Consider the following 22574-nt stretch of genomic DNA (forward strand, 5'->3'; position numbering starts at 1 on the left):
TAATCATGACCTTACTAAGTTATTTTCATTTAATTACTCCCAAATGATTGTAATTTATTATCAAATTTCTTTGGTTCTAAATTTTAATTAAATTGCTCTAGAAGTCCAGTATTGAAATTCTTCTTAAAAAGCAAGAATTTGCTTTTCTAATTTTGAAAATGGGCCAAACTCCGAGTTAATTGCCATGAATATGGGCCCAGCATGGCCTAAGATACGGCCCATAATCACCTTGTTCCAGCAGTCTGAAAATGACACCGTTCAGGTCTTCGTAGTTAGGGAAACCGGAACGATGGGAAGCGGGAAGGGGGAACCTGGCCTGATATTTCAATTTGGCGGGAAAACCTGATCGACTTTGCCGCCACCAAAAGGATCCTTCCCATATCTATCTTTCTCATCGCTCGTAATGATCTGAGAATCTCCGTCTTCAGACGCAGAAAGAGAATCATAAGGAAATATGCAGATTCGCGTGAAATGCAACTGTGGGGAAGGAGATTGTTCAGAATGGGCCATCGTTGAACTTCAAGGCGTTGTCGAAGCGCAACCTTCGTTTCAAGATCGCCTCCAGAACCTCGAGATCGGCGTTCTCTGCCGCCCTTCTTTTCAGGTCGGATCATTCTCTAGTTCCGAATCCAAATCTGTGATTGATTTCTTGGGCTACCTTCTAACTCGTATCTAATTTTTCGATTCAGGAAGTCTATACTTTGACTATCGGATACCATGAGTTGACAGGATCGAAAGTTCCCTTAAAGAAGCCAGTTCTGGTGCTGAAGAAAGTCAAACAGTCCGATGTAGACAGCGGCTGCGAGAATAATGGTAGCGTGGAGCTTCAAGTCATTGGAATCATTAGGCATCGCATTTTGTTCAAAACCAGACCGAAAGCCCTCATTTCAAGTAAGTTTTCCTTCATTTTATTCTCTTTGGATTTTTCATGTGCATTTAAGTTTAGGAGACATTTTTAAGCAAAGCATCTGATTGGTTTCTTGCTGTTGGCTTATCTTCCTTTCCTTTCGTGTTTCTTCCACTCAATAGAATGGTATCCACATCAACACTCACACAGAGCAAGAATAAATCTGATCTAATCCATATCAATACATGTAAGATTTGAATCATTAGTAATGTAGCTTAACTATTTATAATTAGCTGAAATTTTTAAAATTTGGATTGGGTGCATTCGATTAATTTTTCTTGTATCCATTGGAGCTTTGCACGGACATGAAGCCTAATAATGATATAATTAGCTGTTTTTTTTTTTTTTTGACCTGGATATAATTAGCTGTTTGAACTTACGAAACTTGAATCAGAGAGGTGCCCTGTCTTTTTAAGTCGCGTCAACAGGAAGAAAATTCTTATTAGTCTATAAAAATTTGTTGTCCGTGATATATTTAATTGGCACAAAGTAAATTAGATTATTATTATTTAGATTCTGTTTCACTACGTGATTTCATATTCGTCTCTTTTGAAACCTTTTCCACTGTTTCTTTCTCTGACCAATTGATATTTGTTTCGTATCTATTTCCTCCCACAGCCTCAGCTTATCCCTTCCCACCTTCCAAATCTAAGATTACATTAACTCTTCATTAGGAAAATATTTCCATCCATGCGTGTACGGATGTTGCCATCTGCTTCTGTAGTGCCATTATTTTATTTTATTATTAATTTTTTGTGAGGATTTCTACATCTGTTAGCACACGTCATTCTCAACGTTAGCTGCTTGGGCAACTTGCAATGGTTCTTTTTATTTGTTTATAATTTGTTTGTAAGTCTACTTTTTAGAACCCTATCTACAAGTAACCCACTATTTCATATGAAGCTATGGTGCGTGGGGCGTGATGTAAAATTCTTTAGTTTATCATTTAGCATCATAAATCTTTATTAACTAAAGTCCAAAACCTACTCAAATGTCATCGTTGATCCATCCGTATATATCTTATAGATCTCAATTACATTTTCAAAAATTTCACCCAATTCGTTGTCGTTACACTTGCTAAATTAATTTTGATGTTGAACTTTAATTCTACCCTACATAAAAGCTTTTGGCAAGATTGTCCCATGCGGAATAACTTATACTTCACTCATCTTGGTGGAGAAAGAAGAAATCATAAGATTCTTTGAGTAAAGTGATACAATGTTTCCCATTTCTTTCAAGTTTCTCTTTGTAACAACTTACAGCTACTTCATGTTTACTGTTATTACTTAAATAATCTCAAAGGGAATCTTAATTTCTTCTAAAACCCTTCAAATCTTTGTATCAGCATATATTAAACATGAGCGATTGGCATGGCTTTGGGGAAATTATTAAACCTATCTGTGTTGCTTATTTACTGTTAGACATTGGTTTCAATGGTTTGCTTCTGACCGGATTTACAAAGTATGCAAATTTCAGCCAGAGTAAGGTGTGCGTTGCGTTCAGAGTTCGTTTGATCTAATTAAAAAATATGCGAACTTATTTCACTGACTTTATATTCGATACTTGAAGCCATAATCAATATAATAATGTATTATATAATTTTAAAAAGCCACACTAATCATAAGCATGTTCATCTCAAATTGCATATGAAGGACAATAAAGTATGAAACCTTTTCCATTTTATATTTTAGCTGGCTTACAGTCCTGTTATGACTTGGATGTCAGTATATGCGTTGGGAAAATGGAGGTTTTTTTTTTCTTTCGGTGGCCAAGGAAAACTGGAGGTTTACTGGGCATAAATACTTGAAAAGAACATATGATCTAATTCTTTGGGTACTTATCAAATTCTTTAATAAATCCTCCCAAGAAAATATGTCACAACTCAAAATTGCACAGTTGACTTTTTTCCCCCCTTAAAATTTTCTCAATGGGCGATAATTCTGACAGTCGGTGTTTTTCAACTTGCATTAAGATTTTTTACTTTTTATTTGTTTCTCAATGGCCCATCCTTATATTGTGACATGCAAGGCCAACAACTGATGTTAACCTTTCCCTTCATTTTCCAGAACCAAAAGTAGAAGCCAAGGAAAGACAAAGGCCCGTCATGTGAGGCTCTGTTCCTTCCCAACAATCAGCATAACACCACACTGTTTAATATCATTCTCAGGGGTTGGCCCCTCTCACAAAAAATCTCGGTTCGAGGTCACCACTGGACCGGAAAGGTCAAGAAGCACCATCAGAGACTTTGACGATAAACTTCATATCATTCTTATCCCTGTATTGTAAACCATGATTGATGTATCGACATTACTAGCAACCACATTATCTGAGAGGGACCGCCATTTCTCTCCTGGATAACTTTGTGATGTCACTTTTTAGTTTTTTTTTGTTTTTGGGATACATTGTCACTTTTTAGTTTTAGGGTATACCCATTTAAAATATCTACTTCCTGTAATTTTAAAATCATCTTTTATTGTCATACTATGGTTGTTTGACAGATTAAATGGCCATAGACATGAACATAATTGTAACTATGAATTTGGGGAATATATATATCTGTATATATTATCATTATTAATGTGAAAATACTACCCTGCTTTATAGTCTATATGCATCAAGCCAATGAGATTTTTGCCCTCCCAGGGAGTTAGATTATTAGCAAAGGGAAAAAAGAAGAAAGAAGAAAAGAAAATTAAAAACCAAGTGGACTTGTTCACCGGGTTTCTGAATCCGCTATTGCACGCCGAAGCTGTATGCAGCCAAAAAGAAGACCGAGTTGACTCGGAGTCCAATCCCAGAAGAAGCTGATGAAGAATTTGTGATCTCGTCCACACCTTGTTTCTGCTGAAAGTAAAGTGTAATCGAACAAATCCTAACAAGCCACATCTCTGTTTCTTCAATTCTTCTTTACTTCCAGAGACATTCAAGGAACTAGTGGTGGAGTAGGGACAATATCTTCCTTGTGCATCTTGATAACCTGCTTCTCGTTCCGACACAACCCTTTCCTCGGACTACCTCCGATGGACATTACGACGTTGTAACTCGCCGACCGCCGCATGGCCCCATGATGGTTTACCAGAATATACTTCCGAACATCCTCCGGCAGCTTCAACGTATACCTCTCCACCTCACAATGACCTGTCGAATTCGACCTCCTCAACTCCTTCAACCTCCCCGACTTCAACTGATCTCCTCCGACAGCCACCGCACCGTCCTCCTCAACCTCACCGCCTCTCGAACCGCTCCGACTCTCGTTTTCCTCAGTTTCCTCATGTTCATCCCTGCGATTATTATCACTACTCCCTATAACGTTCAATTGTGGGGGAACCGTTATGGCCACTTGGTCGTAATCTGGGTTCAGCTTTTCCCGGCAAACGGGGCAAGTCACGTGGGAAGATAGCCAAGCTTCGATGCAAGAAGGATGGAACACGTGGTTGCATTTCGGAAGCAATCGGAGAGTCTCGTAATCTTTGAACTCGTTCAAGCACACTGCACATTCGAGTGCTCCTTTACCTATTTTGAGATCCTTGATGGTGGAATAGACAAGGATGGGGAACGTGTCCAGGACTTTCCGGTCAATGCCCTCCGAGCACGAGCACGAGCATTCTCCAGCTTGGCCGGTGGCGGCTTCCTCGTCGGAGCAATGGCGGAGGTAGACGGAGAAGAAGCCGATGAATAGGAACGCGCAGAACAGAGCCCCAACCATGGCCGCAATTGAAGGGTCCCAGTTCTGGTGCGATGCAAAGGACGGCACTGGCTGCACGGCGGATTGCGCGGCGGCGCGTAGCACGAATATCCGGAAAAGCAGTTGAACCCATGTGAGGAAGGTGAAATGGAATCGCGTGGTTTGAATCATCTGGGTTAAGAGGAGGGTGTAGAATTAACTAGTAATTAATAATTATTAACAATAATTATGAAAGGGAAAGCGAAGTTGAAGAAGAGGGCATTCCATTGAGCGTGGGGTGTGAAGGAAGGGAAGAAGAGAAACTCTGAAACTGAGATTTGGTTTCTTGAGGAAGACGAAGAGAAAAAGACACAGATTTTTTCTTTTGGGGGCCTAATGATTGATTGAGGGGCTCCATATTAGCATATTATTTTTATTTATTTATTTTAGCGCTAATTATAAATTACTCTGAAATCAGTTACCCTCAAATCAGTTTGAGTTGTGCACTTTCTATGGTTTTAGACGTATTCGATAACTTCTTATGTTTCTATAGGCTACGTTGGGAAGGCTCATAATTTATTTTTATAATTTTATGTTATTCAGAAAATATTATAAAGCTTGATAAGCAAAGAAACTAATTAACCAAAAATATGCTGTTTTATGACACGTTTTCTGTTTTTTAAATCTTAATATCAAAATAGTATGTTAACTAATAATAATTGAATACAGTGAAATACAATCTTATGAATGAGATAATTCAATAAAATTAAGTTAGTAGAGTTATCTCTATTTAAGCCTTACTATACTTAAATATAAATTATTTGGTAGAATTATATGCTACCATATTTGTTTTAAAAAAACATAGTATGCCAAACAAAAATTGAAATATGAAGCAAAATAATCAAATTAATTTTTCGGTAATCAAATTAATGTTTTTTGTACTATCATGTCAACATGCATTAAAACTATTTTTCTTTTTTTTAATCAATGCATTTGTATTTTTTTAATATTGTAATTTAAATTTTAACTTGATAAATTTGAAATGTGAAGGAATCAAACAAATCATAATCAGCCAAAAACATAAAACAAATCACAGACCTAAGATGAGTTATATTCATGAGTGGCAGCACTGAATACGAAAAAATACCGAGCTAGCTAAGATATAAGGGGCAAAAACAACCTAAATTCCGCAAAGATATTAATTATATTTTCCAAACATAAATAAATTAACTAGGGCATAAAAAGCTGCTTTCGACGAATAAATCATTTAAAAAACTTATTGCCCATATATTTAATTAATGACCAAAAAATCTGAGGCGTGTACATAGAAAATAAGTCCATTAATGAGTCTAGGGATAAAGAAAACATGTAGTTTGGTTCATAATTTCTTTCAAATAAGCATGTATCAAAATTAGACAAGAATATAAAAGTGATTGGCTTTTTTCTCCTCGTCTTTGAATAATATATAACCATCAGAATAGTACTTGACCTTAGTTTTGAAATTTTTCAATAATAAAAAATTGATCACAAATAAATCCAAAAATGGAAAACAATACACACGAAGAGTCTAGAATTGCCACGTAATAGTGACAAATAATAAATCTTTTTTATTTATTTGCTTTTGGCCCACAAGAGAAACAAGTAATCCTTTAAGCAACAATTTTGTGGTGACAAAATAAACACTGATTCAAAATCATGATAAAATAAAATATTGATTTTGTGATAAAGGAAACAACAACAAAGATTAGACAAGAATTGGTACCCATGTTTCGTACAAAGCTTGGATTTTCATCAATATCATGTCCCAATTCTTCTACTAATTTATGGTTAGTTTAATCACCATTAGATCAATGCAAGGACAGAACAAGAATTTGTTAGAAGCGAAAATTTAATTTATTAATAATGATTAAATGTATAGTTATTAGAAATGATGTACGAAAACTCATAAATCATATCTAAATGGCAGTTATGGCGTTTCCTTGGGAAGGGCGAGATGGGTGAGAAGATATGGAGATCAATGCAAATGAAGGAGATGGCATCTTTATCTTCAAAGTACAGGCTAGTAGTAGAAATATAAAATGAATTTAGATTTGATGAATGTATTTAGTATAATCATTAAGTATTTATATTATCTATACCATTAACATTTAAATTAATAGTTCTAAATTTATATTTCATTTAAGATTAACAAATAAATAAATTTATTTAAATTATTGATATAGATTTTAATCACTCAGATGATATAAATATTTAATACTTACAGTGATCAAATCTCAATCTATAAATAATAAAATTGTTGCTATGGGCTTGGGCTGCTCATTTATAACACCCTCTCAAGAGTTATGAAGATTATGTTTTAAAACTGTCAAGGGTTATAGATAGTTTAGGTAATTAAAAATCTAAAGAAGGGTATGTGACAGAAAGAAACCCCATATTGTTAGTAGAAATGTAGAATAAGGAGAAGGTGTGGGTGTTAGAGTAGATAATTTGGATTAAATTTGACAAGCTGACTTAAATAAACCCAAACAAAAAATTAAAATTAGGCTTGGGAGTTTAAAAATTTTTCTTTATTTTGACCTTTTTCAAGTTGTTCAAATAAGTTCGAAGAAATCTAAGCAAAGCCCGAATACCCAAATTATCATTATTAATAATAAAATAAAATTAAAATTTGATAAAAATAGAAAATCTTAATTTTTTAAGATAAAAATCAATTGACTAAAAAAAGTAATATAATAAAATATATAGTAATTAGAGTATTCAGGCTAATTCAAATGAGTTCGAAATAAAAAGTTGAGATGTTAGGGATGTGTTTGATTATGTAACCTTTTTTAATATGTTTGACTATTTTTAGTTTAGCTCAAATTGAGCTCATTCCACTTAAATTTTTGGCTATAGTGACTTTGACGAATAATTGGTTGATCCAGTTGGACGTAGTAGAGATCTGGGTTTATGGTGTGTTAATGTGGTGACTCGTATGGTCTCCTCAGAAAATATTATTCATATACCAGTTTGCTCAGGCGGCACTCCTACTCCAAAAATATATCACCTTTGTTCATGCACTACCAAACGAAGGTGGGAGGATTTAGGAGATTACTTTTAATTATGTTTACAGAAAAACTAATTATTATATAAATTTTTTAATTCACAAGGTTTCAAACAAACATTTTAATATTATTTTATTTGATAAATTTTTCATAAATTGCATAAGTATCATCACTTCTAACATGATTTGAACTTGATTTTTTTATACCATTTTTATTTCGATTTTGTATTAAAAAAATGAAGGTGAGAGGTGGAAGGTTTGGGAAAGAATTGAGGAGATCTTAAGGGGCATCTAGGGGATTGACTTTCTGGGGTGACTTTAATGACTTTCTTAGTCAAAATGAGAAGTGGGGAGAAAAGCTAACACCAATGAGGCAATGAGAAAGATTCTAAACTTTCAAACGCTCATCTTAGATTACAGCTGGAGAAAACATAATTATTAGCCTTTAAAGTGTTATCGGGTTTTATTTTTAATTTTTAATATTTTTGACACGCACTGCGACACGCATGTTTTTGTACCATGGCATATTACACATTTTTTATAACATTACTGTTGCCATTTGACAGCAACACGATGAATCATATTTTTTTACATCATTTTATTTCTCTTTGTTCTTAATTTTTGACATATATTTTGAATATTTTGAGCATTAATTAAATTTATTGAACTTAATTTATAACTTTAGAAATAACTTACAAATTTTAAATTTTTTATCTTTTTTTTATTTTCATTTCTCACTTGTATCAAACATACATATAGTTTAATCTTATTTTGATTTATTAATTCTTTCCTTCATTATTTTTATTTTTTTAACATTTAAATATATTCTTATGAAAATTTTCTCATACATATATCTGTAAACACATATAAACTCACGTTATTTTAAGATATTTGCACATTAACTCATTTTTTATCACATTTTCCCCTCATCAAACAAGACTTAATAATTTTTGACTCATTGTCTCACCTCCAGCACGTCATTTTCGAAAATAACTAATTATTATATATTTTTATTTTTTTCCTCTTTTTCAGATCATCTTCTTCGGCGTTTCTTTTTAGATTTTCAGAGCATCTCTCTCCTCTCATTTTTAGCAACTTCCCTCTTTTATTTCTCAACATCTAACAATCTAAATCAAGATTCAATTTTACCATTATCTTTCCCACTCAATTTACATTAAAACCTTATCAATCTTGCTCCAATTTGCTGAATATTTTGCTATTTGAAATTTCACCTTCCAAAGTTGCCATGGAAGCATCCTTCAAGCTATTTGATAGAGTTTTGAAACTCAAATTCATACATGGCTAGACTTTTTTCTTTCCTTAAAGACATACACACCTATAAGCTCCATTTTAATTTATAAATTGGGATTGAATTTTTGAGATATTAATCTATATCTTTGAATTCATGAATGTTTACTAATGTGTGAGATTAATTTTAAATTAGTTTATTTGCCAGACAAATTTAATTGTTACACTCCTTTGTTAAAATAAATTATTACTTGCCAATTTATATAAGTGAGACATAATTATTCTTGTTATATTTGTTAGCTAGTATTCAAAATCTTAATTAAACACAGATTGTTATTATTAGGGCAAAGGTTAGGGGCTATCTAAATTAATCTATCAAGCAATTAGGTAATTTTTATAGCATTGGATTGTTAATTGTTAGTAATTGGCTACTAGTAATAATAAGTAACTTGGTGTTCGACTTAAAGAATTCTAAGTACCATTAACCCAATTAATCAAAGAGGAATTAAAATCAAAATTAATAACAAGAATTAGGTAGCTAAGTCATATAAGAGAAGTTCATATCATTGATTTTACTCATAATTTTTTTACAAACTCATTTCACTCCATTCATTCTAATTTAGTTTATTAAAATAAACAAAAGAATAAAATAAAAATAGCTTTTATTGATTTTTTTTAGATAGTTTGAACAAACCCTTATCTTGTTATTTTATTAATGCTTTTAACTATTAGAATTTTAGAATATCAATTTTGTGAGAGATTCAATCTTGGTTGATCCTAAACTACATTAGAGTCAACTTTTTTAATTTGAACCTACATGACTAAGGTTATCATAACAAGGACAAACTTTTAATGCACTCTATTTCTCCGTCCAATATCTGCTTGAGGAAATCTAAGTGTTTATAGAGAGCTTTCTTCTAGCTCTAAGAAATGGGATTGATTTTACAATCAATTTATTTCTTAGTCAAAAATTAAACACTCATTTTACAACTCACTCATTTTCACAATTTAAATACATTTTGGGTGTTCTAATTTCAGTCCAAGTACCAAAAGCCTCAAATACACCCTAAACCACGTTCAATAGACTATCACAGACCTGTACAATACATCATACCACAAATTTAATATATCAAACACTTTTTCAATGCTCAACCACTTAATCATAAAAAACAAAAGGGGGAACCTCAACGTCATAATCATCATAATCGATAAGAATCAATCACATTTTTACTCACTTCTTATTTGTACTAGTATTTTAATCCTTTTTAAATTTCACAATTTACACATATACTCAATTTATGGCCCAAAATGCACAATTTATTAATATTAACCGACACATAATGCAAGTAAACGCATGTGTAAACTCCTAGTTGGAAATATCATCAATAATTATACATATATAATACACAAAATAAAAGGGGCCTATAATTTTAGGATCGAAATCCTAAGCCTTAGTTTGTTTCCCTCAGTCTTGTCCTAATGAGTTAGGTTTTATAATATTGAAGAGAAATAGTGAATATAATCACTTAGTAACCAAGATTTATCTCAATTATGCTAACGCATGTCGATCAATCTAAATGTAAGTGAAAAGTTGATATTATTCTCACATTGTTTTAGCATGTTCAAGAACACTTAATCACATTTTACATCCATAATAGCATATATTCATGAGATAATGGCATAATAACAAAATTTCACATTGATATAAGGCTAATCACATGATTTACGTCATTAGAGTTACAATATAGACAATCATGTGTCCTTTTTAATAATTATATAAATGATCACACTTTTCTTACATCCTACTTATGCCTCTGACACAAAATCGTAGGTTATAACACATTGGGATCATCTATGAGATAAGATTGCCATAACCATTCACGTGTGAAGGGCTACCTAGCTAAGGTTTTCTAACTTACTTGTGGGTCACAATCTCCCTTAATTCTCACACTATGGGTTGTCAATCTCCTTAAACTAGTTTCCTTACTAAACAAGTGGAAACAATAATTAGGTTCAAGTCTCTCGTAAAACAAGTGAGATGATAAGTATAAATAAATCTAGGCAAACCATCGAGCTCTTATAGAAGCCTTACCACATGGGTTTTAAGCTTCCTACTCCTCCTTCTATGCGAACTCCCACATCACATGATCATGCAATGCACGAATATCAACATTTATGGCATGTATATGTCTCACACATTAAACATGCCTATTCACTTCATTGTACTCCATACTTTCTCATTTCATATTCAATTATGGGACTCCATATCGCATATAATTATTGAACTCCATTAACACATAATTAGTGAACTCCACATAACACTAAATCATTGAACTCCACATTAACCATAATATGAAACTCTACTAACACTATTTCATAGAACTTCACATGCTTCATGTCATAAAACTCTATAAAATCATAATAATTGATTTTCAAGTAATTTATGCCACATTTACATGTCAAATAATTTCACCCACTTTAATTATAATATTTAAATCAATAAATCAATTAACGCACAAAAATACAAGAAAGATTTTCTCCCGGTTACTTCAAACCTCTAAGAGAAAGATTTACCCCTCAATTACTCACTTCTAAAGCTTTCACGAAATTTAAATAGTGCCAAATATGCTCACCCTACATTTAACCCAAATATTAATAATCAATATCCCCTTTTTAAATAATTTTCACTATCTAATTCAACACTTTAACACTTTTAAAATTTAATCTCTTCACATACAAAGGTACCCTTATGGATAATTAGCTTCCTCTCACTCTCATTAACTTTATTGAACCCCTAACTAGTCATTAATGACACCTCATTGCACCAACCATCTTATTTATGGTAGTATTTTGAGTATTTACTACGCCACAACTACCAAAACTCGTAATGCCATAAATGTTAGGTTTAAATACTTAAATAACTTCTATTAACTCTATTTAAGTTAATGAGTTTAGACCCATAACTATTATGAACCAAAAATCATCTTTTTCAACTAAACCTAACTTCAAACTCAAGAAAAATGAAAGAGAAAGGAAGATAAACACTCAGGAAACTTACTTTTAATGTTCAGAAGCCTTAAATGCCTCCCTAAAGGTGACCCAATGCCAGCTATAGTAGAGCTCCTCGTGTTTTTTCTTTCAATTTTCTCTTCCTCTTTCTCTATTTTTCAAACTCTAATTGCCCTCATTTCTGCAAATTGATGACCGTGTGCCTTATTGCATGTTAACTTCATTTACTTAGTTAATTAGGGATTAAATTCTTTGGGATGTTACATGTTCCATTGTTGCATTCCCATCACTCTTGTTTATGGATCTGATTTCTCTCAAGGATCTAATTTGACAGACCTATTTCTTTTTTTATGCTGAGCTACTCATTATTTTCCTTTATCCGCTCTTGCTATCTCATTTGTTTTTTTTGCTTTGAAGCCCTCCTTGTAGGACATTACCAAAGAACAATATTTATTGAATTTTCTTAGACTGATAACAAAATAATGTTGCTAGATGGTCCTAATCTGCACATTATAATAGTAAATTATTTAGTTGATATGTACTAAAAGGAAAAAAATAAATGGCAAATGAATATTTAGTTGTCTGTATATATATTTTTTTGGAATAAAAACTTGTATCAATTTTGTTAATGCTCATATGAACAATATGTTAATATTAGAGTTATTTTTCAAAAATTGTGCAATTTGAGTTTAGACTTTACATGTAAAATTGATTTATCTAAGAAAATAAAAAAAAATTTTCATATGAGGGTATAATAGTAAATTAATTTTTATCTCTCCTCCCCTTCCCTCCCCATCGCCATCACCCTCACCCTCCCTCGAACCAAACATAGCCCTATTCTTCCCCTCATATTCAAACTGAAAATGTTTCTTGTTGATGAGGATAGTGGTGTTCCAATAACAACTTTGCCATCGCTAGTGTTACTAAGTGGCAAATGTAACATCCTGAATTCTTAATTTTGAAATTAATTACTAAAAGAGGTGAATTAGTAATTTGTTAGGGTTTTCAGTGAGGGAGCGTTGTTTTGACCCCTTGGGATGTTGCATGGATAGATTAGAGTGGAAGAATGGCATTGTGAAGTAGAGCGTGTGAGTGTGGTGAGGAGTTTCCTCATTGTGCCATGTGCTGTGGCTAATGTTGAGTGTGCCATGGCGCATGGCACAGAATTTGCTTTATCATTATGTAGAACAGCTTTTGAGATCAAAGGAAAGAAGAGGAAAAGAGGCACAAGGAAAAGAAGAGAATACCAAACTCTACTAGGGCAAGTGTTTTCAGGGGCTAGGATGATATTTCTAACTTGTTACTTATCGAGTAAATCTCATATAGCCTTAACCTCTGATTATATACTAATTTCTCTTAGTTTAAGCTATTGAAAAATTGAATCAGGAAGTTTTAAGGGGTTGATTTCTTACCCAATAATAATAAGAAGGCTCTTCAAAGTTAAGCTAGGGCTTTGCAACTGATTTGAGCTTAAATGATAAAGTTTTAAAGTTGTAGGCTCAAATTAGTCAGATTTAGAAAGAAAAAATAGGTGAAATTTAGGAATAAGCTTGCTAATGCTTGCTATAAGTGGTAATTAGGTGTAGGATGTGTGAATGGACTTAGATGAGGGAAATGATAGCATTTAGATATTTAATTGTTAAAATTGGTACTTTTAGTCAATGTGGTAATTGACTCTAATGCCAATTTTGTGTAGATTGTTATTGGTAACGCGTGAATTGAGCAAAAGAAGTGCGAATAAGGAAGTGTACCATGGCTAACATTTATTGAGAACAGAAGGGTTGATATAATCATATAGCTTGCTATATTTATTAACTATTATAGCTGCATAAAAATAAATATATAATTGTGATTTTAATGTTTGGGGGTTTCTGTGCATTATTTTGCAATATGAATGGTTTGGCACTTTCAAATGGTTTTGAAGTGCTTATTGAATGACTATTAGTTTCCAAACGAAATGGATATATATATATATATATATATATGTATTGTGTAATATGTGACAAAAATGGTGATTTATGAGTGATAAAGGTATGATCATAGTGGATGAGAGTTTACCTTGTGTGGGTGTAGGTGTGGGTATAGGTCTAGAGATGTGTGTGTAAACAAATATATATGGTCAGGTAAGCACCATGGGACATCTGATACATCATTATATTGAAACTATTGCCATGAGACATTCAGGCAGTCTGACAACTCCCTAATGTCTGTAAGGATGCGGATAGGAGTCAATGACGCCCTTATCATATATGTGTGTGAAGGGAGAAATCGTAGTCCAAAAGTAGGATAGAATAACTTTGGTTAAGTGTTTCTATTGTTGAAAGTGTGCTTGAGTTAATATACGATTGATCCATTAGATTGTATGATTTCAAATCAAGGAATTTTAGAGGTTTGGTGGATAGATAATCATGCTAGTGTTGTGAATATGAAAATATTTAGAAAAAGAAAAGTTATACTTACATTCGATATATTAACTATTATTTTAGTTTTTTTTATTTATATGTGGTTATTTGTGTTAATATACATTAAATGAACTATTTTTATTACTGAGATTGTTACCTCACTTGTGGTTATTTATATTTTTACAGGTTCTGACACTAGTAGTGCGAAAGGGAAGATATGAGCCGAGACTAGAAAATATCTCCTTTTAATTGCCTACTGTAAGGAGTTGGTGTAATGAATTTGTGTTATATAATTTGTGAAATTATATAAGTTGCCATATGAATATATAATTATGCATTGGCTTGTGAATGCAAAAATGTGTGTAATTTTGTATTCTAGCCTACTATGTGTATGTGTATATCTTTAAGGTGAATGTGGTGATGTGGGCTTGGGATTGAGTACGAGTGCTTGTGGATAGAATTAATATGGGATGAATGTGAAAATTTGGCCAATGATGTGAATTAATATAGAATTATGAAATTTTGCCCAATTACGGGTGAAATAGGCCACCTGTCTGCCAAAGTTGTATATATGTATGTGAGTGGTCAATTTGGTGATAATTGTTTCCATTTGATGTGGTCAAGATCTAAAAGTAGCCAATGACTTATGGTTTCAAATGGTGATGCTCAAGTGGAAGGTTTTGACTTAAATTGGTCAAATTATACTTAGGTGTCTAATTTTCAAAGGAGAAATTGAATTTTGATGAAATTAATGTCATTGGTTAGATTTTAAAATAAGCTTTATATGGGTGCTCGAATCACCCTAATCGAATATCGAATGTGTAAACAGTGCGCATCAAAAGTTTGTATTAGAACTGCTATTTTGATAGCAGAAATTGATGTATGCGCTGCGGTACATGACACAAAGCCAATATTAGTGCATTTACGCTATATGCTGCGGTGCATGACCTTATTTTGCCTAAATTGTGTAGTTTTGATTTTCTTTTTGAGGTTTTCATACAAATGATTTTGTTGCTTCCACTATGTATTGATACTAACTTTTGAGTTTTTTGGAAGTTACAAAGTGTTGGGATCCCAATCCTTTTAAAGAATTTTATTCATAATTTAAGTGGTTGGGTGTTGAATGGTAATATTAGATAGGGCATTACAGCAAAAGTTCCACCAAGCTTGTTTGTTCTTCCCTTACGCCACTTTTTGTTCTCTATAATCTCTTGTAAAATTACCTTATTTAAGGTAGATTGCCATATGATGGCCATACTTGCTATAATGGAAGCAAACTAGATAAAGGCCCTCATAAGCAACATTATACTCCTCACCAACTGAAGTGAAAGATGGTAATGACTATTGGCTCTAATCCAATTCAACATAAACTTTTGCAAATCCGCCCTTATTAGAGATAGAAGGAGATCTATCAATCTTCAAGGTCCTTACAATGTTTCTAATCTACCAAAAAGACTCTACTTTGTATAACTCCAAAGGTAAATCAAGTATTTGGATCCAAGCAATAATTTTTTATTGCCGCTCAGCTTTCCATGAATTAAAATTTGGCTTCCATTTCTAAAGAAGTGGATAATGATTGTCAATCATCCATGGCCCCTCCTGATAAGCGTACTCCAAGTCCTCTTTTTCATAAATGAAACTACAAAATAACCATTATTCAAAGGTGTAATACGCATCAGATTAGTCAACTTCTATGTCTAAATTAGATGAGGTTGAAGAAATCTAAGAGGAATACTCTTGCCAAGCAACTTAATAGTGAACGAATTCATCCAAGGTTGACACTAAGCAGAATATTGTTCTACTGAGACTTTTAACTGAAGGCATTTAACCTTGTTTATAACCTCTATCATGCCATGTTTTCGCCCATTAATAATGTTAGCATTTTCTTCAATATGTGACAAGAACCCATATGAGTTTAGGCTAAAAAGGGAATCCCGATATGAAACAGTAGCCTTGGGGTTTAGCATGCTCGTATGTTTCTCATCACCGACCCCTTTTCCTTTCTCTTCACTAGAAACTCATTTGCTAGAAAAGACAGCCTTTGTCCTTACTCCCAATTCCTTCCTTTCCTCCTCAACCTTGTCCACCACTATCACTCCCTTCCCCATCACCTTCAACAACCGTACTCTCCATTCTCTCTCTCTCTCTCTCTCATCCCCTCATGCCTTCTTTCAATAAAAAAGAGAAATTTTTAAATTTTACTTTAGTTTAAGTAATTATTACTTTTCTTCTGATATAATTAGAACGAAATATGCAATTATAACTTTTGTTGTGCGAAATTTTTATTCACTAAAATTGTAATTTTTAGGGGAGAAGTTGTAATTATTTATTCTATTTTAATCATTATCAGAAGAAAAGTAATCATTGTTTAAACTAAATAATAACTAATATTTACTCTTTTTTTTAACCAGAGTCGTTACTTTTTTATTTTAAATTAGGGCTATTTTAGTACTTCGCTAAAAATGCTAATGTTGAAAGATCTCTGAGAACTTGAGAATAATTATTACATATCGTGGGGTCTTATTATCATGCATATATTTAAAAGAATTTTTTTATCATTTTTTCTTGACCATTTAACAAGAAAAATGTAAAAAAAAAAAGAGCAACTACATTTTGGTGCAAATTTGATGAGTAAACAAACTCTTTTTTAATACTTCATTAGGTTTAAAATATAAACAACTTTTAATAATAATATGCATACCAATAAAATTCTTGTTCATATAAAAATATTTATTATTTTTTATCCTTAATAAATACAATGTGTAAAATAAAAAGAAATCTACAACCACGTTGCTTATATTTTAGGCCAATATTAGTTAAAAGAAAATATTTATATTTTGAATTAAAAAAATATAGATAAAATAGTTATCAATTTTTTTCATTTAAGACAAGAGATTTCAATTTTTTAAAAAAAACATAATTATTAATCTATATAATTTGATCAGATTTTACTTTTAGTCTTTATAATTTTTTTTTAATATTTTCAATACACATTAAAACTATCAAGGCATGAATGGCAAATGTTACCAAATTTCGCTGAAACATAGAGATTAAAATTATTAAAAAATTATAAAATTTAAATTAAAACTCAATAAAATTATAAGTATGAATAATTATATTCTCTCGCTTTTTTTTTTTTTAAATCTTAACGGTACATTTTTCAGACAAGAAACTTATTAGTTAATTAGAAAGGTAAATTAAAATCAAAATGTTTCAAGTAAGAATCCAAAAGAATTATTACATTCCTATTAATCTTTTATTCAATTCTATCCTCCTCACCGGATCACCAATACAGACACATTCAATGGACCAAACCAAAGCCTCGAGGAGCCAAATTCCGATCATATAAAGCTCCCAATCGTATCTCTTCTGTCGCCTCTCCTGCTTTTTGTGTTTGGCTCTCGATCACTGCGTGAGTAGCCATGGCTCTACAACTATGGGAGACTCTTAAGGAGGCCATCGTCGCCTACACTGGTCTGTCTCCGGCCACCTTCTTCACCGTCCTCGCGCTGGTTTTCGCTGTCTACTATCTTGTTTCGGGTTTGTTTGGGTCCTCCGATCGTCGTCCCAGGGCCGATAGGGAAACGGAGGAACAGATGCAGCCTCTGCCCCCGCCTGTTCAGCTCGGCGAGATTACCGAGGAGGAACTCAAGGCCTATGATGGCTCCGATCCGAAGAAGCCTCTGCTAATGGCTATCAAGGGTCAGATCTATGATGTGTCTCAGAGCAGGTATGGTGATTCTGTTTTGTTGTAAGTTTAATTTTTGGTTCTTGATGTGAATATTATTGGTCATTTCTGGAATTTTTTTGGGTTATTCTTTTAGGTTTCTATGATTCCTTTTGGGTGGTCAACGTTTGTTCTGGATTCTGGCTGTTTTCAATTTTCGATGATTATGAATATCAACTGAGAAATTTTTGGGCTCCTTTTTCTGAACTTTTTTTTCTCTCTCTCTCTTTCATCTCTCTCTCATCCTGTGATGCATGCGCTTTTTTGACTCTTGGTCCCCTTTATTAGTTGATCAGGTTTCATGTGGTTTTGAAATCACGTTTTTGTTTCGTCTGTTGCTTCTTTTTCTCCGATAAAGACGATACGGTTCTCAAATTGTGGATTGATTTTATGGACAAGCTTTCATGTTATATTTGATCGGATTAGCCATTGGAAGGTTGAAAAGAATGGAGGAGTGTATACAATGAATATGTTTAGACTTGTGTTAAGTAAATCTTCTTTTCTCTCCTCTAATTCTATCCTTTCAAGCACGCCCTTCAGCCGAAAAATGGGTTTTCTTTGTTGTGCATCATCACGCAATTCGAACGGTTCCACATAGGATATATCAATAAAGTACCCCGTCATGAAAGGGCCATGTTTCACTGAAATTGAATGCTAAATTGGTGGTGGCCTTATTACTTTGATGTGACATATTATTGTCCTTTTTAACTAAATTATGTCTACAAAGTTTGCATGAAAATGTTTTTTAGTGCTCCTATTGTCTGACCTGGACATTATGTTATAAGGTGATTTTCTCTTCTATGTCTGCTTGGATGGTTGAATGATGAAGTTGCAGGGTTGGGGTTATCATCTCCCAGCTAGTTGTCCTATGAGATTAAGCGATGAATATGTGAATTTAAAGTTTGAATCGTTTAAGTCTCACAACTAAATAGATGTGATTAACTGATCTAGTAATTTATGGATAACAAGTGCATCTCAGACTGTTGTTGCTTACTGATCATTGTTTTCAATTTTGTAGTACCTACCATTGTTTACTTTTGGGGGTGTGGGAGTCTTCACTGTAATTAATCTGACTTTCCATTGGTTCCTTTAAAATAAATATAATCTTTATACCCTCGCGCTTCATTGAGCATGTGTCAGAATCATGGAGTAAGTTGTCCATTGTAAGCTGCAATGGTGTCTGGATGGTCTACTGTATTGGTGAGACTCAGCTCCATATGAAGGATGATTCTCCTTTAAGGAAAGGAAACTTCCTCTCTGACCCGAAAGGGTGACTGATTTCTCCCTTACTGGAGGCAGATAACTTTTCCTGAAATTTTACTCGCCAGCCAACGTCCCATCATACATGTTCTTTTGTCTCTGATAGCAATGATGGATATATATATGTATTATCATAAAGGTATTAAAGTATAAACTTTTGGAGGGCATGGTATGTTAGAGAAAACAAATAAATCATCTAATCATAGGAATGCGAACAAAAGCCCTATAATGATAATTGATGTGCACGAGCTATCCAATAATTGTACATGTCAGAAATATTTTCCTTTCAAAGACAAACAGTTCCAAGCATCAAAGAGAAGCTGCGTACAGCACGTGATGAAGGATATTGTGCATTCTTCATTCATGGAAAACCTAACTGTTTTTCCCTGATTGAAGCTTAAATTTGTTAGTACAATTACATTAACTTTTCTTCTGATTTCCTACTCTTATAGATGCAATTTCCTAGAATCTACTTTTCGCTAAAGAAAAAACGGAAGATGATACATGTTTAGGCTTGACAAAGAACAACCTAGCCACTGTCTTGTGAAATACGATTGAAATGCGCCAATTGCTAGTTTGTGAACCTTAGCACAATGGTATCATATAATTCATGTAGTCGATCCCACCTAGTAGAGTATGGTTTTTTGTACCTTAAGTTGATTATTAGTATAACTTCTTGTCTGACTGGTCAACCCTCTTAATGCATCATTCCAGGATGTTTTATGGACCAGGTGGACCTTATGCCCTATTTGCTGGCAAGGATGCTAGCAGAGCTTTAGCAAAGATGTCTTTTGAAGAGAAAGACCTGACTGGGGATATCTCTGGTCTTGGCCCTTTTGAACTTGATGCCTTGCAGGACTGGGAATACAAGTTTTTGAGCAAGTATGTAAAGGTAGGCACCATAAAAAAATCAGTCCCAGTAACCGAAGCAGAATCCACAGGTGAACCATCAGGATCAGCCTCTCGTGATGCCGCCGCCGCCGCTGCGGAGCACATTGAGGAGAAAAATGGCCCATCTGAAGCCGAAGCTGTTAAAAGTGAGGAACCACTTTCAAGTGCGAATGCGGATAAAGAGTAATAATGGTTGGATTGTCTCCCAACCTACAATATATGGATACTGTCTCCTGGAGGCGATGTGAATGATTAACCCTTTGCGAATGTATGAAGAAAATGTGAGAGATATTAATTATCACTTTCCCTACTCTAGTCCGCCCCTTTCCAAATAATTGTCAATGTTTAATTCGAGTTATTTTGTGGATTCAGTCCTCTATCTCTGTGTTTGTTTTTTTATCAAGTATCCTTCTATTTTGTAGCAATATTGCTTGAGATATGATTAGGTATTAAATATGAGCATTTTCTTAATGGAGTTTGAATTTTAGTTAGTGATATTATGAGGGATTAATCCATCCTGTTAACCAAATCTCCATTGGCATTCAGTCCTTAAACCGTAAAAAGGTTTTAATCATTTAGGGGCGACAGCTGATCATGGGCTTATGGTATTATTATGTCATCCAGCCCTTTAATGCATTTCTCTATATTTTCTTATAATCTTATTTTCACAATCTTATTATCTGATTAAAGTATATACTAATACTAGTATACACTTGTTAATATCTTGATTTTAAAAACGAGAATTTTTCTTAGTGTTATGTTTGATAGTTTATTATTTCATCCCAAATCTTGTTAAGAAGAAAACACCTAAATGTCAAAACTGGCAATCAAGCTTGACAGTCTGCACCTTCATCATTATGCTGTCAAGCTCGCTGATGCAAGGTCGAGTTGTGGGGATCTGTAGTGGCCGCAAGGTGCAAAAGTTCAAAATGTCACCCTAATTTCTTCCCCCCCCCCCCCCCCCCCAAACGCCCTAATTTTCATATACGTGCACGAATATTCTAAATGACGAATCAAACCAAAAAGGAGGGAATATTTTCGTAAAAAGAAGTGGGGAAAAGAAAACTAAAAACGAGATTAGTCATATTTTAGGCCATTTCCATAAGGCTTGATATCATTCTCATGAATAAATGGTGACTAGGTGAAGTGAAAAAAAATCAATTCTCTCGCAGTAAATTCTATTATTTGAGTTTTCGGATGAAAAAAAAATTTCGTTAGAAATGTCACCCTATCTGAAATACAACAATGCACCAAAAAGAAAAAAAAAAAAAGAAAAGAAAATCAACAATGGTCAACTTCAAAATACTCTCCAAAACCACAATATATGATATTTTTTAAAAATCTTACTTAATTTAAAATATAGGCCATTAGATAACTTTTGTGATTGTTTTTTCAATTACGCCCTTATTATTTTTTTATTTGAAAAAATGATGCTTTAAAATTTTAATTATCATTATCAAATCATTTATATAGGATATTTAATAATGGTAAAATTAAAAAGATGTAATTTTTTTAAAAAAAATTAAAGTTTCAAGTGACATTTTTTTTATAAATCGTGAATTAATTATCAATACATTATATTTTGGTCCAAAGGAGGAGACTACACTACATAATACCAGATAATTATATCAGGAGGGGGAAAAAAAACAGGGAGAGCAATCATAGTGAGTGAGAAACGTTGTGCCTGAAGGAAAATTTAAAAGTTAAACACACCAAATAATGTAACATTATTCACGTATTAAGTTTTGATTGAATTATTTAATGATAAATATTCAGTAGAACAATCTTGCTGAAGAGAGGTGGATATCAAACACTAAAGTCAGCTCCTTTAGCAATTTCAGCATTTAATTTGGACTAATGATTTAAAAAACCAAATCAAACCGGTTGGTCAAACTGTTGACCACTATCATAAACTGTTTAATTTGAATTAAAAAATTATTTTTATGATTGAACTAGATAAGATTAGAGTTGAGCTACTATTAAGTCGGGAATTATAGTTGAAATGAAAGCTGGAGCAGTTTTTAAAAAATTGGATGATTTTGAATATAATATTTAAAAAAGCTTAAATTTTTTTTAAAAAATAGAAAATTTAAAATTAGATCCTACTAAAAGTTAATTTTATTTTTGGATAATTTACGTATATAAAATATGATTTGAGATTATTTTTTTATAAAGATGTTGACAATTTTAAGTGCATGCAGATACTTTTGAATCTACTTATCTATAATGTAACCAAAATTTATCGACATTTGGCAAGTTATAAAATTGTACTTCCTCTATTTCAAATTATAAGACACTTTTAGAAAAAAATCTTACATATCAATAAACATCATTAAATACACCTAACAATCTTATCTTTCCAAAATAAAAATATAAACTTTTAAAAATACCCATTATTTAATGTATTAAAAAGAAAAGGGACA

At 32.8% G+C, this 22574-nt stretch overlaps 3 protein-coding genes across 3 annotated transcripts; 2 read left to right on the forward strand and 1 right to left on the reverse strand.

Moving 5' to 3' along the window:
• The first annotated feature begins 265 nt into the window (after positions 1–265).
• Positions 266–3382, forward strand: LOC129307328 (uncharacterized). Its single transcript, XM_054948265.1, has 3 exons — positions 266–604; positions 690–891; positions 2974–3382. The coding sequence occupies exons 1-3, from the start codon at positions 455–457 to the stop codon at positions 3015–3017; spliced, it is 396 nt and encodes a 131-aa protein (XP_054804240.1). The 5' UTR covers positions 266–454; the 3' UTR covers positions 3018–3382.
• Positions 3383–3517: 135 nt separating this feature from the next.
• Positions 3518–5048, reverse strand: LOC129307318 (E3 ubiquitin-protein ligase ATL6-like). Its single transcript, XM_054948256.1, has one exon. It carries the CDS (start codon positions 4761–4763, stop codon positions 3831–3833), a length of 933 nt encoding a protein of 310 aa, XP_054804231.1. The 5' UTR covers positions 4764–5048; the 3' UTR covers positions 3518–3830.
• A 12506-nt stretch (positions 5049–17554) lies between these two features.
• LOC129284312 (membrane steroid-binding protein 1-like) lies at positions 17555–20576 on the forward strand. The gene is made up of 2 exons (XM_054920093.1): positions 17555–18003; positions 19975–20576. Exons 1-2 carry the CDS (start codon positions 17696–17698, stop codon positions 20336–20338), a joined length of 672 nt encoding a protein of 223 aa, XP_054776068.1. The 5' UTR covers positions 17555–17695; the 3' UTR covers positions 20339–20576.
• Positions 20577–22574: the final 1998 nt, after the last annotated feature.

The sequence above is a fragment of the Prosopis cineraria genome, unplaced genomic scaffold (genome assembly GCF_029017545.1).
Source record: "Prosopis cineraria cultivar Desert tree isolate PC_DT_omini unplaced genomic scaffold, ASM2901754v1 PC1, whole genome shotgun sequence".
Classification (NCBI taxonomy): Eukaryota; Viridiplantae; Streptophyta; class Magnoliopsida; order Fabales; family Fabaceae; genus Prosopis; species Prosopis cineraria.